Source organism: Ambystoma mexicanum, chromosome 2p (assembly GCF_040938575.1).
Source record: "Ambystoma mexicanum isolate Mex_15411 chromosome 2p, UKY_AmexF1_1, whole genome shotgun sequence".
NCBI classification, from domain to species: Eukaryota; Metazoa; Chordata; class Amphibia; order Caudata; family Ambystomatidae; genus Ambystoma; species Ambystoma mexicanum.
The window spans coordinates 179,027,941-179,044,116 of record NC_090923.1 but is presented as its reverse complement, the minus strand read 5'-3'; the positions used below and the strand labels follow the sequence as shown (position 1 = coordinate 179,044,116).

The window sequence follows — 16,176 nt, the reverse complement described above, 5'->3', positions numbered from 1 at the left end:
GGAGGGAAAATTACATACAATTATGAAATCTTTCCTAACACAGACAAACAGCCACTTGGGGTGCGCGCCAATGTAGATTCTTTAAAATTGGATGCAAATTGGTCAATCAGTATCACACTGACAAAAATGCACTTGTATCCTAGGGTTTGACGAAAGATCCTTGCAAAGTAAACCAGAACAGCTAACTAGAAATCTAAATACAAGTCTTTACTTGCACAAATAACGACACAGCAGGCAGGTAAATTGACTTTTTTTTCTGTGGAACTTGGCCCCTGAATATGGTCCACGGACTAAAATGTATTGGACATTTTAGTCTGCCTGTGTCTTAAAAAAATAATTTTTTATGAAATATTCGCTGATGTTATCCGAGTTTTTACAAAGAACTAATATTGCATTTTATTTAAAATGTTTTGACTACATATGTAAATTGAATGCATTATTATATGTGATGTTTTTCACACGTGGTCCTTCCAATTTCTTAGGTTGTCCCGACCAAGGAACCCTTCCCTCAATCATGATTCAGGGGCCATCTGCAGATGTGTATATGGTTATGTAGTTTGCTCAGCCTGGCGAATGGTACATGTTACAAATCCCAAATGTGTTGCGTGTTTATATATTTCCTTAAGTATTCCATTATAAACAAGTGGCTTCTCTAATCCTGTTATATACAATTATAAACTCCCACCCAAACTATGTTCTTTTTATACAGATGAAACCTGAAAGTGAACCCTGCAGTAAAGCCGACAGCAACATTCTTTCAAGAGTTGAGCACCAAGACGGCTCTGAAGATTGTTCCTTGCGCGAGAGGAGGCAAAGCATGACCAATCGGGGGTCTCCTATGTTGTTCGCGAGAGCTCTTCAGGACGCTATTGGCAGCCCTTTCAATAATCGGGTTAAAAGAACAGAATCCACACAGGGCAGAGAAAGACCACTACTTCCGAGGACTTCATTGGACCACCCTGGGGACGCCTGCTGCAGGAAGTTCACCTCGGTTTCGAGCGGTGACGGCCAAAAGACTGATCAAGGTGTAAGCGCGAAATGGGTCGCAAGAAATGCTTGCAGTAACAAAATAGCTGAAAACACCTCGCAACCCAACACTGATGTATACGCTATGTCAGAAGAATTGCATAATGGATACGGTGACTGCTTCCGTGCCAATCGAACTGTGGTTTACCCAACAGCACGGAAAAGCGACATTATAGCTTATGTTTCTCGTCAAAGGGTGCATGATAGTGCAGTTTTACCACCAAGACTGAGTAGGCATAGCGACCCTACAAGCTACCGGACATCAAGGAAAGACTGTAATAACGACAGAAGCTGTACTGCAGTTTATCCTGTTTCAAAAGAAAACTGCAATAGCGTTCAAAAAGCTGGAGGGCATAACGCTGATACCATTATTCCTTCACCAATGGGCAATAGGCGCAGTGACACAGGTATTAGTGCAATTGCAACAGAGACCCGGCATGGCAACGTTCCTCATAATCCTTTGAAGAGTGATGACCATCACGACATGGATGTTCAGTTATCTGGGAACCAAGGCAGCATAAGCAAACTCTCCACCCCATTGTCAGTACATGATAGCGTTAATCGAGGTGGCACTGTGCAAACGAGATCGGTAAATAGCGTATCCACGACATCACACTCTTTACGAAATCGAGAACTAGCAATGAGTGACCCCATCTGCCATCCACCGTATAAGGAGCTCAGTCCTCTAGCGAGGGATCACAGGCACATCCTTACTGGAGTTCACCCAACATCTCTAGGGAGTCATAGCCCGCCCAACCAGACACTGAACAGTAGCTGGTGTGGTCAATCTGGAGTTAATTCGACCTCGATGGAGGTCAGTCCTAGGAATACCACACTTTATCCGCAATCAAGGGAGAGGCCAAGTACGAGCTCAAACGTTTCATTTGCACCAAACGAAAGCTTGCATCTCGCTATGGTAATGTGCCAGGCAGCCGTAAAAGGCCCACCTACCGCCGCAGTTGAACAAGGAGGGGTGGATGGTGATTGCGGTGGTGGAACCGCTTCGAGGCTCGTGTTTCTGCATGAACACGATTCAGATGACAGGAACAGGGTGAGTCATGTTTTCATTTGGCTGCCATGACGCTGGTAATCATTCTTTTTGAAGAGCTGTTTTTCACAATAATGTTGCAATTGGTTATACCACACTCTTTCTTCTGTTTTGTATTTGGTTTAAAATGTGGATACATTTTTTTCAACTCAACATAATACTTTCCTTATTCATTTGAACTACATATAAGAATACACGTACGGTTTAGTTCCGTTTGTCGATTATGCTTCAACTTCTTTGCAATAGGAGGACCAGTTCCATCACTTGGACTTCTAACGGTGCTCCTTTGATGTACAAAAAACATGTATTTTTATTTCTTTGAATTTTGTGAAAGACCTCCCCGAGCCCCATAAAACATATGCAAAAATGCAATTGTGTAAGAGCTTGAAATGAAGATTGAGGTTTAATATGCCTTCAGGATTATTTATACATAAATGGCTAATGTATTATTATTAAGATATTTATTTAGTGCAGACCTGGCTTCGGGAATCAACAGAGCGCTATAAAATCATAGGGGGAAGAATAAGGTTAGAGAGTACAGAAACAAGGGAGTGGGGATCTAACAAGGGAGGGAGGGCAGTAGCTCGCAGTGGATCTACAAGTGACCAGAGGAGGTAACGGGGGATCAAATCCCCCAGTCTCGAGTAAGGTGGGGGAGTGGGCGGTGTATGGATCAATAATCTGTTGGAGTCTAGGGGAGATGTAGTCTGGTGTCCATCGCCGGCTCTGCTGTCTCTCTGCCATGCCCTGTGACTAAAGTGGCTTGCCTGTGTTAATATTCTGGTATTTATTGAGCGTGGACCTAGCAGAGTGCTTTACAGTGGTATACAACAGTACATATAGAGTGCCTTTTAGAGGTAACGGAACAGATATACAGCGGGGGTTAGGATACTGAGGGGCACAGAGGAGAGGGGTACAGCTGTACCGGGTGGTGGGGAAGACAGCAGTGGGTGGCATCTACCTAGTCAGGTAGCGCGAGGGGCGACATGATGGCCTAGGTGTTGAGGAGAGAATCGCTTGAAGAGGTTGGTCTTGTTATTTTCTGAAATGAAGGAGCGTGGGGGTGAGTCTGCTGACTGGGAGGAGTTTCCATAGTCTTGGGGCATAGGCAGAGAAAGCTCGTTTTTTGCTCCTTTCCTTTTTGCAGCAGCAAATTGCAAGTCTGCACGTGTCTTGGCTTCTGGTGGTGTGCTGTCCACCGGAGATGCTGAGTTTATCCGCTAGGTAGATGGGTGTCTTGAGTGCGACTGCCTTGTAGATGATGCTGCAACACTTTGTTGGGATGGAAATTAGGCTATCCCACCGCACTAGGCGCTTCCAAATAAGGCGTAACCCATATGAGGCAATATAACCTACCAGGGAAGAGCCCTATGCATCATCAGACACCATACAAAGACACTGCCGCGCATAGTAGTAAGAGCTCAACACTAGAAAGGCCCACTGCCCGCAACTCTATTTTGTATTGGGCCTTGTAAAGGACCAGCTGCAAACTTGCGCTGCTGACATTCAGAGTTCACACAGAGTTACCACGCTCAATTTCTGCATAACATGCTTGCTCCGCCTGAGCCCTGTTCCCACAGAAGTCCATTTCCTGCTTGTCCCTTTAGTGTTGCGAATATTTAGTATCGCCTCTAGCAATGTGCTGGCGGAGTGTGTGAGACAGCACCAGGCTCTGCACCGTGTCCATTCACCTCCACTAACATGCCATCGGGCTTCTAACCCCCACCCAGCCAGGCCGGACGCAGCCCCACACCACTCACTCGACCCCTACACTTCTGAATTCTTGATAAAAACACAACCCTCCGGTCCTAACCTCCATTAAGTCACCACCACAGATCTAAAATCCCACACAACTGTATTTCTCTCCAGCTGCCACACATGTCTCCTGTACGAGGTACCGGGAAGGGTAAATCAAAGATCAATCCCCTGGGGGGAGACGTTGGGTCCGGGAACTGCGGTATTAATGGAATCCTGAATGTGTGGGTCAGCGCAACTGTATTTTATCCTCCCCTCTCCCTGCCGTAATGAGTGAATAGTCCATTTTAGTTGTTTAGCTTAGATCAGATGCAATGTATTTTATGTGTGCCCCGACCTTCACCGCTAGAATGAGCCCAGCTGACCCACGTGCTTCGAGATCGACTAGGAAGAACCAGCCAGTTTTCACCTGGCATCCCCTATGGAGCAGGCCCATGTGTAGGGTGCCCCCAATCGGGAGCATCAAAATGTCCTGTATACAAAATACGCTTTTTGTGTTTATAAACCTATGCTTGATGATGTAAGACCAGAGCGCTCTCGAGCAGCAGAGTCCTTTGCTGGCACTTGTATTTTGTATCAGTAATCCTTTTTATCCCTTTAAACCTTTCTCTTGGTTTATTTCCCAAGTGGGTTGCATTTACTCTGGAGTGTGTGTATAGAGGGACTTGCCTTCATTTGGTGACCCCTATGGCGTGATTCCTCAGCCCCCGTACTTGCGTCGATATCCAGGGGGTCTCTCCGAAAGGGCAGTGCCCACTTACAGTGAGCAGTCCCCCAAAACACATATGAAGCAGAAGTGGTCCTTGTGGGTGCCGTCTTTGCAGAAGTCCCGCCTGCTCGTTGGTGCGCGGTACAGCCCCAGGCAGAGGCCCAGACCTGTTGGGGGATTACCCACGAACGGAGGCTTTTGGAAGAACGTGTACACGTGAGTATAGATTGCAAGAGATTACAATGTCTGGGCTTGGGTATGGAGCAGTATGATGGGGGGGGAACACGCGATGAATGAAAGTGAATGGATAGACTGGTTTTTTGATTGTTGAAGTTTTTATGTCCATTTTGTATTAATTTCTTTTCTCGTTTTAAGTTATACAGAGAATATAAAAGAGGAAGGAAAGGGAGCCTCTGTCGGAAGAGAGCAGGTGGCAGCCCCAGTACACTGTCCCGACCAGTGCAGGGAAATAAAAATAAGAAACTTAGGAGCCCCCTATAATTAGAGGGCTCAGGAGAAGGTAGTGGTTGTTTTATCCTGTTATTTTAGCTTATTATTTTCAGTGCATTTTTTCACACATAGGAGGCTTAGGAGAGGCATGTATGGTGTGAATGAGAAGTGTGTAGAGAGTGAGTAAGGATGTTTTAAGGGGGAGAAAATAGTTTAAAGCTATGTGTTTTTTGGTATAAAAACGATTGTGACAACAGTGTCTGACGGTATAGAGAATTGTAATGTGCATGTGACGAAAATAAATTGACTGATGCTGTGTGACTTGAAGGTATAGACGGACGGGGAGAATGCTGCACAAACACCTTGAGAGATCTTGAAGTGGCATTATCCACCACATGCACAGAATTAGCCAGATATCGAGCAGCGTGTGAGACAACGAGGGCAACGGTAGTACAGGTACTGGCCCCAGAGACCCGACCCTTACCAGCTGGGGATGAATGGAAATCAGGGGACTTACTGTTAAGAATTGACAGTGCACCTATAAGAGCTGTACATGTAGAACGGGATGGGGGAACGGACAGCTTGGAGTATGAGACCGTGGGGTCTGCAAGGGTTGATAACGAATACTGGAGCGATTTTGACGATACAGAAGTAGGGCCAGTGGAAGGGGTTGAGCAAGTACCCCTGACCACACCGAGAGTAGAAAGGTTGTGGGATGGGAGGTTAAGAGAGCGATTTGGGATAATAGCTTTCGCAAAGAAAAAGGGAAGTGGCCTGAAGACAGGGAAAGCTAAAACAAAGTTGCAAATGCCCTTAATTCACAAAGGTGCAGGCCACCCTCATGATGCTCCTTGGGCAGAGATGGACAAAAACAACCTTCCGTCCGATTTCAGGGCGGTCCGTTTTCTTTGTCGCCCAAGAGTCTTATCCCTTCTTAGTGAAATTCCCAGACTCTCTGATTTCTTCGGGTGATATTAAATTGGTGGACGTTATCCACCCACTGAGGTTTGACTATGTTAGACTTGTATTCTATTCACAGGCCATCATGGAACTAGTAGTCTCCGAAATTGATTCTCTCCACTGCTTCGGCTTCGATCTAGAACCTTTTAATAATAGATTGATTAGCCGAGGGGTTGAGGCAGAGGGGAACAGCTCGCTGGATGCTACTTCCTACTCACTCCTAAAAAAGACTGAGGGGGAAACTGCACAGATTACAAGTCTGGAAATAGATCTAAAACGGCTGGTACAATTATTGAGCGAATCCCTAGCTACAATTCAAGCTCTAAATGTGAAACCATGGACTACCTCACCATATACAGTGGTATCCTGGAACTCTTGGGGAAACAAATCTCTTAGGGTGGTGTCTGCTAGCGCTAGTCACCTTATCGAAGCAAGTATTTTTTGCCTCCAGGAGACATGGGCAACATCTCCCCTAGTGCTGGATGGGTATTATATGCATCAAGTGCTAGCAAAAAAAAAAGCTAGAGGGAGACCGGCAGGAGGCATGCTTATAGCTATTAGAAACTCGTTGCCCTTTAAGTGTCTTAAGCTTTTCACCCCGCATAAAAGTTGCATTGCCATGTTGGTGCATTTCGCCCCCCCCCCCCTGTGCCATTTGTTCAACTGTTGGTAGTTGATGTCCTGAGCTCGACCTAAGTAAATTTATTGACCTAATTGATGGCATCATACATGAATGCCAAATGTTGTGCAAAGTTCTGAACATCATGGTCCTGGGTGATTTTAATTCTGAAGCAGGTGTGTGTTCAAAAGGGGTACCTGGAGAGTTGATTCTCTGTCCCAATAATGTTGGCTCCTATAGAAAACAAGACCAAGGATTACAGTGGAATCACTTCTTAGAGTTCCTAAGAACCAAGCTATGCGGTCTAGTGTTTTGGGTGTGGTAGCCTAGGGACTACTTTACCTGGACTATTTTGTTGGGGCTATTTAAACCCCACCCGAGCAAGACAACATGCTTTGCAGATTGCAACGTGATGCTCACCGTGTCCAGCTATTCCCTCGAACCTCGGAGAAGCAGAACCTGCAAGGAGACAAAAGGAACATCATTAGCAGCAGCATCTTACCTGCAGTCTTCATCTTTAAACACTCGCAGCTACTGAGAACAGCTTCCTCAAATCTCCACGCCTCCCGGACAGAACAACCTGAAAGAGGAAGATGGAGGCAACTTTAAAGAAAGCAGTAGAGACATTTACGAACTGCTCAAAAGGCTTAACTGGCTGGTCGCCCCTCGGCTGGCACCACTCCGGACATTCCACTCGCGCTGAAGAACATCGCGACCCACAAGGAAGGAAAACACAGGTTAGCAAAGGCAAGACTTTGCAGCGCTGCGCATAGCGCTTACTTACCGCGTCATAGCGCTCTTAATGCGGCATTATTTACCAGCGAGGTTCAACCAAGCCAGTTCGTCGCGCTGAAGCTCTGCATACCTAAGGGAGAAAAAAGACATTTTAAACAAAGAAAGGCATGCAGGATAGCTACAAAACTAAAGAACAGCAATAAGAATTACCTGAACAATATCAAACGGGCCGGCGTCAGTAAAGTAACTGGACCGCACTCGCCCATGAAAGAGAACGCGCCCCTGCAAAGAAGGCAGGATGGAGAGCACGCCTAATTCTACCACAAGGTGAGGATAGGGCGCCAGAGGGACTGAAATCATACGGGGGTGGAGGGAGGATACTTACCCCAGTCGGTCAGTCTTGAACACAGTCCTCCTGTATTTTCAGGCAGAACCTTCTCCGCAGATCACATCAGGGCAAAGCTGAGAAGCATACCAGCGGAAATGGGTACGACGGAACCGTATCTCATCAAATTCCCAAGCAAATTGCTTAGACAGAAATTTGAGATTTCGTTTTAATGTTTTGGTTACGGGTCATATTCTAAGCATAAGACAAGGGCCCTCATTACGACCCTGGCGGAAAGTAACTGACCTGACCGCCATAGCGTAAATAGCGTTTCCGCCATTGCACGATGGAGTCAAGTGCGGCTAATTCTGACCCATCGGGCACGAGCATTACGCCATGGCGGAAGTGCAAAGTCCGCGATGGCGGAAATGTCCCCAAAACGCCCCTCACCGCCGTCGTACGGCGCCCTAGGTGCAATTCCTCCACCCATCATAGCGGTCACCGTAATGAGCGGTAATCGCAAAATACGGTGACCGTAAATATACGGAAACGGAAGTAAAAACATGGTGCCGGAACGGGAAACAGCACGCCGTACACCTATAAAATCAGAATCCCAACACAACCTTCAAAAATCCGACCCTGAGACGCATCCCAACCCGTTAGCCACCCTAGTCAAAACAATCAAAATGGGAAAAGTTGCTAAAAAAGCGTGCGACCGCAAGCGGCAGGTCCACTTCTCCCATGAGTACTCACCGTGCTCACAGAGACCCTCCAGGAGAATGCTGCCGTCGTCTTCTCGACGCAAATGACCAGGACGGCACTTGCGAACAAGATGGCCACATGGGCCCTGGTGGCACAGCGGGTAAGTGCGGTGGGGACCGCACCCCGCAACCCACAGCAATGCAGAAAGCGATGGGACGACTTGCGGATACGCGTACGGAGCATACTATCAGCCAACCGTAACATTGCCACAGCTACCGGGGGAGGATCGGAATCACCCATCAAGTTGACCCCCTGGGAAGAAGTCTGCCTCCACCATTGGAATGGAGAGTATAGAGGGAGTCGGAGGGATGGAGAAAGGAGTGCAGACATCCGAAGAATCAGGTAGGTGGGCCAAATAAAACAATGCTAAATCCACAATGTCCAATCATGTGAAGTACTGTAACGCTCACCTGATTCTCGCAGAGGCGCCGGTCTTGACTGGGCGACTACCGTATCTTCAAAGGTGATGTGCAGCACCCGGTTGGCTCTTTGGGCTGGACCTCCGTGCCCTGTATGCCTGACGTGCAGAGTAAGATGTCTGCAGATAGAAAATACGGGGTTAATGAAATGGGGTTATTGGGGTGTCCCTATCTCTTTCCTCTTCTCCTCTCCTGTAGACCCCCACAGGTTAACGCTCTCACCTTAGGTAAGTGAATGCCGAGCTCTCCATCTGCCTCGGGGCAGGGTGCTGTAACCAGTTTCTTCACTGGATAGGTAGCGCAGGCCTCTTGACTCCAGAGGACTGCTGTCCGTCGTTTACTGCACGAACGGTAAGTTTCGAGTAACTCAAATGTCTTTAAAGTCTTTAATAATGATGTCTCTTGTTTTGCAGGGTTCCGGCGATGGCGGATGACGGGCTGAAGTGAGTTGAAGATGGAGCCCGTGTGATGAATAGAAGCGCCTGGAAGCACGTAAGTAAGCGCTTGTTGCCAGCTTCACGATGCGCTCTAACTGTCTTTTTATTTTGCAGGTACAAGTTCGGAGCGGCTGCAGGGTGCCGGGATACCCACTGGGTTAGATGTGGAAAGGAGTAATGGCACGTGAGTATTAAAGTTCCCCAATGTCTTTAAACGCACCTTGTTTTGTCTTTCAGATGCGGGATGCAGCGCTGACGGCCTCCGGAGCGTGCGAAGAGTTGGTAAGCTTTTGTCTTTCAGATGCCGGAATGCAGTGTGAAGACCTCCGGAGCGCACGAAGAGTAGGTAAGCCTTTGCCTTTCAGATGCCGGAATGCTAACCTGTTCTTTCTTGTCTTTATAGGTGTTGCTGAAGACTGGATTCAGGATGGTAAGCCTTTTTCCTTAGGCCCAGGACCGGATGCAGAAGACACGATGAGCGTTCTGCTGCAGAGGGTGCAGAATAACGCAAAGCAAGATTCATCCACCGGGTGTGGTTTAAATAGCCTCCTGTAGTGCTTAGGTGTCTTCTTCCACAGCCACGCCTAAGTAAGAAAAGAGTTCCTGGTAAGAAAAGAGTTCCTGCCTTCCAGAAGAGCTCCAGTGTTCTGAATCTAGGGAGTGGCTCCAGCCCCACCCAACAGGAAAAGTAGTTCCAAACAGAAGAGGATCAGAGGCTCAACTGGCAGGCAAGTAAGCAGCATGGTCTGCTGCAGGTAAGTCCACCCAAGCATTATGAGCCCGGCGCTTCCAGCGCTGGGACTGGGCATATTTATGAGCCTGGTGCCACTGGCGCCAGGACTGGGTCCAAAAGGTCCCAATTGGGACTGGTTGGCACTCGGAACCTGTGTTATGGATCTGCTTTCAAGGGAGTTGGGAAAACCCTGACCTTTTGGAAGCAGAGATCATGACAGTATCCCCCCACAAGGCCCCTCCCAAACCGGGCTTCTCCGGGGGTTTTGGCTTGTCAGGAAATGTTCGGTGAAATCTTTTGATTAGGCGAGGAGCGTGGACATATTCAGCAGGTTCTCAGGATCTCTCTTGGGGCCGTAGCCTTTCCAGTCAATTAGGTAGAATAGTTTAGATTTGGAGATCTTGGAGTCCAGAATGCTTTTGACTTCAAACTCGAGTTCTCCATCAACTAGGATAGGTTTTGGAGATTTGGTTAGTCGGGTTTGAGGTTGCACGGGTTTTAATAGAGAGACGTGGAAGACCGGATGTATCTTCATGTGCGGGGGCAAGTCCAACTTGACCGCTACTGGGTTTACTATGGTAGTGATGGAATAGGGACCAAGGTATCTTGGGTTGAATGTGCGTGGCCCTTTTAGAGATAGATATTTGGTGGATAACCAGACTTGATCCCCTACTTGATAGTGAAGGGCTTCCTTCCGATGTTGATCTGCTCCTTTCTTGTATTGTTCTTTAGCCCTTTGAAGGTGAGAAACAGCTTCCTTAAAGGCTTGGGTGATTGTAGAATGCAGGTAGTCTACTGCTGGTGTTTCAAGATCTTGGAGGGGATCCAACTCCGAGGTTCGAGGGTGACTGCCGTACAAAAGAAAAAACAGGGTTTTCCCAGTTCCCGAATGGACAGAGTTATTGTAGGCATACTCGGCTATCCAAAGGATATCTTTCCAGGTTTTTTCAGTTTGTTGCAGCATGCAGCGTAAATACTGTTCCAGAGTTTGATTGGTCCTCTCGGTTTGTCCGTCAGTCTGAGGGTGGTGACTGGTCGATAGCCTCACATCAATTTGAGCCGACCGACAGCAACTTCGCCAAAAATGAGAAATAAATTGACTACCTCGATCCGAAATTAGAACCGAAGGAAAACCGTGCAGTCGGACGATGTTTTCGAGAAATTCTCGGGCCAGAGTTGCTGCTGTTGGCAAGCCTTTGAGCGGAATGAAATGCGCCATCTTGGAGAATAAGTCCACGATTACTAGAATCGTATTGTATCCGGAGCATGGAGGTAGATCGGTGATGAAGTCCATAGAAAGCGTATGCCAAGGGCGAGGTGGGATGTCAATAGGGCGTAAGAGGCCTGCTGGTCTTTCCTTTTGACTCTTGTTTTGGGCGCATACTCCACAGGACATTATAAAGTCTCTGATATCTTTTTTCCAAGACGGCCACCAGAAGTAGCGCTTGATCTTTTCTGAGGTCTTGGCTATACCGGGATGACCTTCCATTAAAGAGTCGTGATAACAAGAGATTACTTTTTTCTGTAAATCTGTGCTGGGTAGGTATAATCGTTCTTGGAAATACAATAAGTTGTCCTTTACTGCAAAGTCCTTTCCCTGCAGATGCCAATTCTGTATGTCTGCTGGAGTTACAAGTTGCCTGCCTTTATCCTTAACTTCCTCTATGGATTCTGTGGCGATTACACCCAGAATTCTTTGTTCGGGAATGATTGGTACAGGTTTAGGGTTGATCAAGTGTTCTTCCACTCCCATCCGAGAAAGGGCATCGGCTTTACCGTTCTTTGTACCAGGTCGATAGGTAATTATGAAGTCAAACGCGGCAAAGAATAATGCCCAACGGAGTTGTCTAGAGGATTGGGCTTTTGCGGTTTTCAAATATTGCAGGTTTCGGTGATCCGTAATCACAGTAACGGTGTGTCGGGCCCCCAGCAGATAATGCCGCCAAGCCTTAAAGGCAGACTTGATAGCCAGAAGTTCCTTGTCAGTAATCGTGTAATTGACTTCAGGAGGCGAGAATTTGCGGGACCAAAATGCCACGGGATGCAACTGATTGGTTACCGGGTCCTTTTGTGATAGAACTGCCCCCATGGCAAGGCTTGAAGCATCAGTTTCCACGATGTAGGGGAGTTCGGGGCGAGGGTGTTTTAAGATTGGTGCAGAGATAAATTTAGTCTTCAAATCCTGGAAAGCTTGTTCCGCCTCGGTAGACCATTCAAAACGTTTGTTTTTCTTTAACAAGGCAGTGATGGGCTGGACTATTCGAGAGAACTCGGGGATAAACCTGCGGTAAAAGTTAGCGAAGCCTAACATGCTTTGCACACCTTTTACGGAGGATGGTGATGGCCATTTGAGAACTACATCAACCTTCTTTGAATCCATACGCACTCCGCCAGGTGATAATATGAATCCCAAGAATTCAACTTCAGTCACGTTGAAAACACATTTTTCCAACTTAGCGAAAAGTTTGTGTTGACGCAATCTTTCGAGGACCATTTTCACGTGTTTCCGATGTTCAGATTCCGATGAAGAATAAACGAGAATGTCGTCGATGTAAACAACAACACACACATCTATGAGCTCTCTGAGGACATCGTTCATAAAATATTGAAAGGCGGCCGGGGCATTGCAAAGTCCGAAGGGCATGACCTGATATTCAAATAGCCCATACTTGGTGCGGAAGGCCGTCTTCCATTCATCGCCCTCTTTTACTCGTACCAAGTGGTAAGCTCCTCTAAGATCCAGCTTTGTGTATATGCATGCTTTTCTGACTTGGTCCAGGAGTTCAGGGATCAAAGGTAGCGGATATCTATTCTTAACGGTGATCTGGTTCAGGGAGCGATAATCGATACAAGTTCTAAGGTCTCCTTCCTTTTTTGGAACGAAGAACAAAGCTGAAGAGGCAGGGGACTTGGAAGGACGAATAAACCCATTTGCCAGGTATTGATCCAGGTATTGTCGAAGGTGAAGGTTCTCAGGCTCGGTGAGGGCATAAATTCTACTACAAGGAGGAGTAGATCCAGGTATCAGGTCTATCTGGCAGTCATAAGACCTATGAGGAGGTAGAGAGTTAGCCTGCTCCTTCCGGAAAACATCTTGGTATTCTAGGTATTCGGGAGGTAACTGGGGAGTCTCTGAAGAAATTGCTGCCAGTGCAACACCAGGTGGAGGGTGACAAGTAGAGACACATTCTGGAAACTGGACCGTTCTTGCTCGCCAATCGATCAGAGGATTGTGTTTCTCTAACCAAGGTAATCCTAGAATAATCTGGAACTGAGGGGCCTTGATCACATCGAACACGATCTTCTCATGGTGTCCATCTTGACTTACTAGCGTCACCTCTTGAGTGGTATGCGTTACTGGCCCGGAGGCTATCTCCGTACCATCCACCGTAGTAATGACGTCCTTTACAGCCTTGGGACAGAGAGTTAGATTCATCCTCAAAACCATTTCATGATCCACATAATTGCCGATGGCACCGCTGTCGACGTAAGCTTCAATTGCATGTAATCGATCCGGATTATCAGGGCTAATGAGGACCATAGGTATCACGAAATGCGAGGTCACGGAACTGGTTTTCACGCTCGGCAAGAGGACCTCTATTCTTGTCGGGCGAGGTCGTTTCCCTGCTCAGAGTTTGTAACTGTGGTAACTGCAGCTCCTACTGCCTTCTTGGCAGGTTTCACCGGACAGTCTCGAAGAAAGTGCCCTGAGTTTCCGCAATATAGGCATAATTGCAACTGTTTTCTCCTTTCCCGCTCCCTTTGTGTTAGAGGACCTTTCAGACCCCCTATTTGCATGGGTTTCCCAGAGTCTACTCCTTTGGAAGGAGTTGGCGGTTTGGAAAATACTCGGGCATCAAACTTGGAACGATCGGCCTTCCTGTTCTGCAGTCTGTGATCTATTTGAACGACCAAGTCTATATAATCCGAACAGTCTTGTGGGGGATTCACTACTTGGGCTAAAACGTCTTTGAGCTCTCCACGTAGACCTCTATAAAACAGCGTAAACCTTTTGTCCTCAGGCCATTGAGTTTCCACTATTAGTCTATTGAAAGATGCAATATAAGCCAAAAGGTCTTGATTACCCTGTCGCAACGAAAGAAGCTCATTGTCCAAGGCCTGCCCCTGTGCATGTCTTGCGAACAGTTTTTCCATACTAAGCTGAAAGGCTTGAAAATCATGGAGAACCGGATCATCTTGATTAACTAGAGGGATCGACCAGTCTGCCGCATTGCCACTAAGGTACGAAAGTACAAAAGCTACTTTAGCTTGATCAGTTGGAAAGGCTGCTGGCCGGCACAAGAAGTGCAACCGGCACTGATTGATAAATACCGCAAACCTCTTTGGGTCACCAGAAAATCGTTCGGGCGGAGCCAGAGGTACATTCCCAGGTAGGTTGATCTGCACTGGATTCATAGAGGATGTTGAAGGAAGATTTGCCCCTGATGCGGGTAGCGGGGTCTGTCCAGCTTGTGACTGTAGCAATTGTCTAGCAAGATCATCTGTTCTCTCCTTGGAAATAATTAGTTCCCTTCTTAGAGCGTTCGTTTCCTGACGAGCTGCATGCACTTCTGCCCTTAGTTCCCCAAGTAACTGGGCTAGGTGGTCAGTATCCGAGGTTTCCATAGCGCCTGGGCGAGAGTTTTGCGGTAGGCTTTGCGTTCTGTAACGCTCACCTGATTCTCGCAGAGGCGCCGGTCTTGACTGGGCGACTACCGTATCTTCAAAGGTGATGTGCAGCACCCGGTTGGCTCTTTGGGCTGGACCTCTGTGCCCTGTATGCCTGACGTGCAGAGTAAGATGTCTGCAGATAGAAAATACGGGGTTAATGAAATGGGGTTATTGGGGTGTCCCGATCTCTTTCCTCTTCTCCTCTCCTGTAGACCCCCACAGGTTAACGCTCTCACCTTAGGTAAGTGAATGCCGAGCTCTCCATCTGCCTCGGGGCCGGGTGCTGTAACCAGTTTCTTCACTGGATAGGTAGCGCAGGCCTCTTGACTCCAGAGGACTGCTGTCCGTCGTTTACTGCACGAACGGTAAGTTTCGAGTAACTCAAATGTCTTTAAAGTCTTTAATAATGATGTCTCTTGTTTTGCAGGGTTCCGGCGATGGCGGATGACGGGCTGAAGTGAGTTGAAGATGGAGCCCGTGTGATGAATAGAAGCGCCTGGAAGCACGTAAGTAAGCGCTTGTTGCCAGCTTCACGATGCGCTCTAACTGTCTTTTTATTTTGCAGGTACAAGTTCGGAGCGGCTGCAAGGTGCCGGGATACCCACTGGGTTAGATGTGGAAAGGAGTAATGGCACGTGAGTATTAAAGTTCCCCAATGTCTTTAAACGCACCTTGTTTTGTCTTTCAGATGCGGGATGCAGCGCTGACGGCCTCCGGAGCGTGCGAAGAGTTGGTAAGCTTTTGTCTTTCAGATGCCGGAATGCAGTGTGAAGACCTCCGGAGCGCACGAAGAGTAGGTAAGCCTTTGCCTTTCAGATGCCGGAATGCTAACCTGTTCTTTCTTGTCTTTATAGGTGTTGCTGAAGACTGGATTCAGGATGGTAAGCCTTTTTCCTTAGGCCCAGGACCGGATGCAGAAGACACGATGAGCGTTCTGCTGCAGAGGGTGCAGAATAACGCAAAGCAAGATTCATCCACCGGGTGTGGTTTAAATAGCCTCCTGTAGTGCTTAGGTGTCTCCTTCCACAGCCACGCCCAAGTAAGAAAAGAGTTCCTGGTAAGAAAAGAGTTCCTGCCTTCCAGAAGAGCTCCAGTGTTCTGAATCTAGGGAGTGGCTCCAGCCCCACCCAACAGGAAAAGTAGTTCCAAACAGAAGAGGATCAGAGGCTCAACTGGCAGGCAAGTAAGCAGCATGGTCTGCTGCAGGTAAGTCCACCCAAGCATTATGAGCCCGGCGCTTCCAGCGCTGGGACTGGGCATATTTATGAGCCTGGTGCCACTGGCGCCAGGACTGGGTCCAAAAGGTCCCAATTGGGACTGGTTGGCACTCGGAACCTGGGTTATGGATCTGCTTCCAAGGGAGTTGGGAAAACCCTGACCTTTTGGAAGCAGAGATCATGACAAGTACCATGTGTCCACATAGTGCAACAGAAACACATGTCCAGGAGAACGTCCACATACATTGGCCTGATAGCGCACTTTAAAAGTCACATTAAATACATAAACAATTAAAAATCCTAAAAACAC

The 16,176-nt window shown here is 47.6% G+C and overlaps 1 protein-coding gene across 2 annotated transcripts in view; it reads left to right on the top strand.

Moving 5' to 3' along the window:
* Positions 1-16,176, top strand: part of TATDN2 (TatD DNase domain containing 2) — an 887,958-nt gene that overhangs the window by 367,457 nt on the left and 504,325 nt on the right. The window contains exon 3 of one of the 2 annotated variants that reach the window (XM_069643017.1): positions 710-2,077. The exons of the other annotated variant lie outside the window; for it this stretch is intronic. Within the exon in view, the coding sequence (XP_069499118.1) occupies positions 710-2,077 (1,368 nt within the window). The remainder of the gene's footprint in view (positions 1-709; positions 2,078-16,176) is intronic. 2 annotated transcript variants of the gene reach the window in all.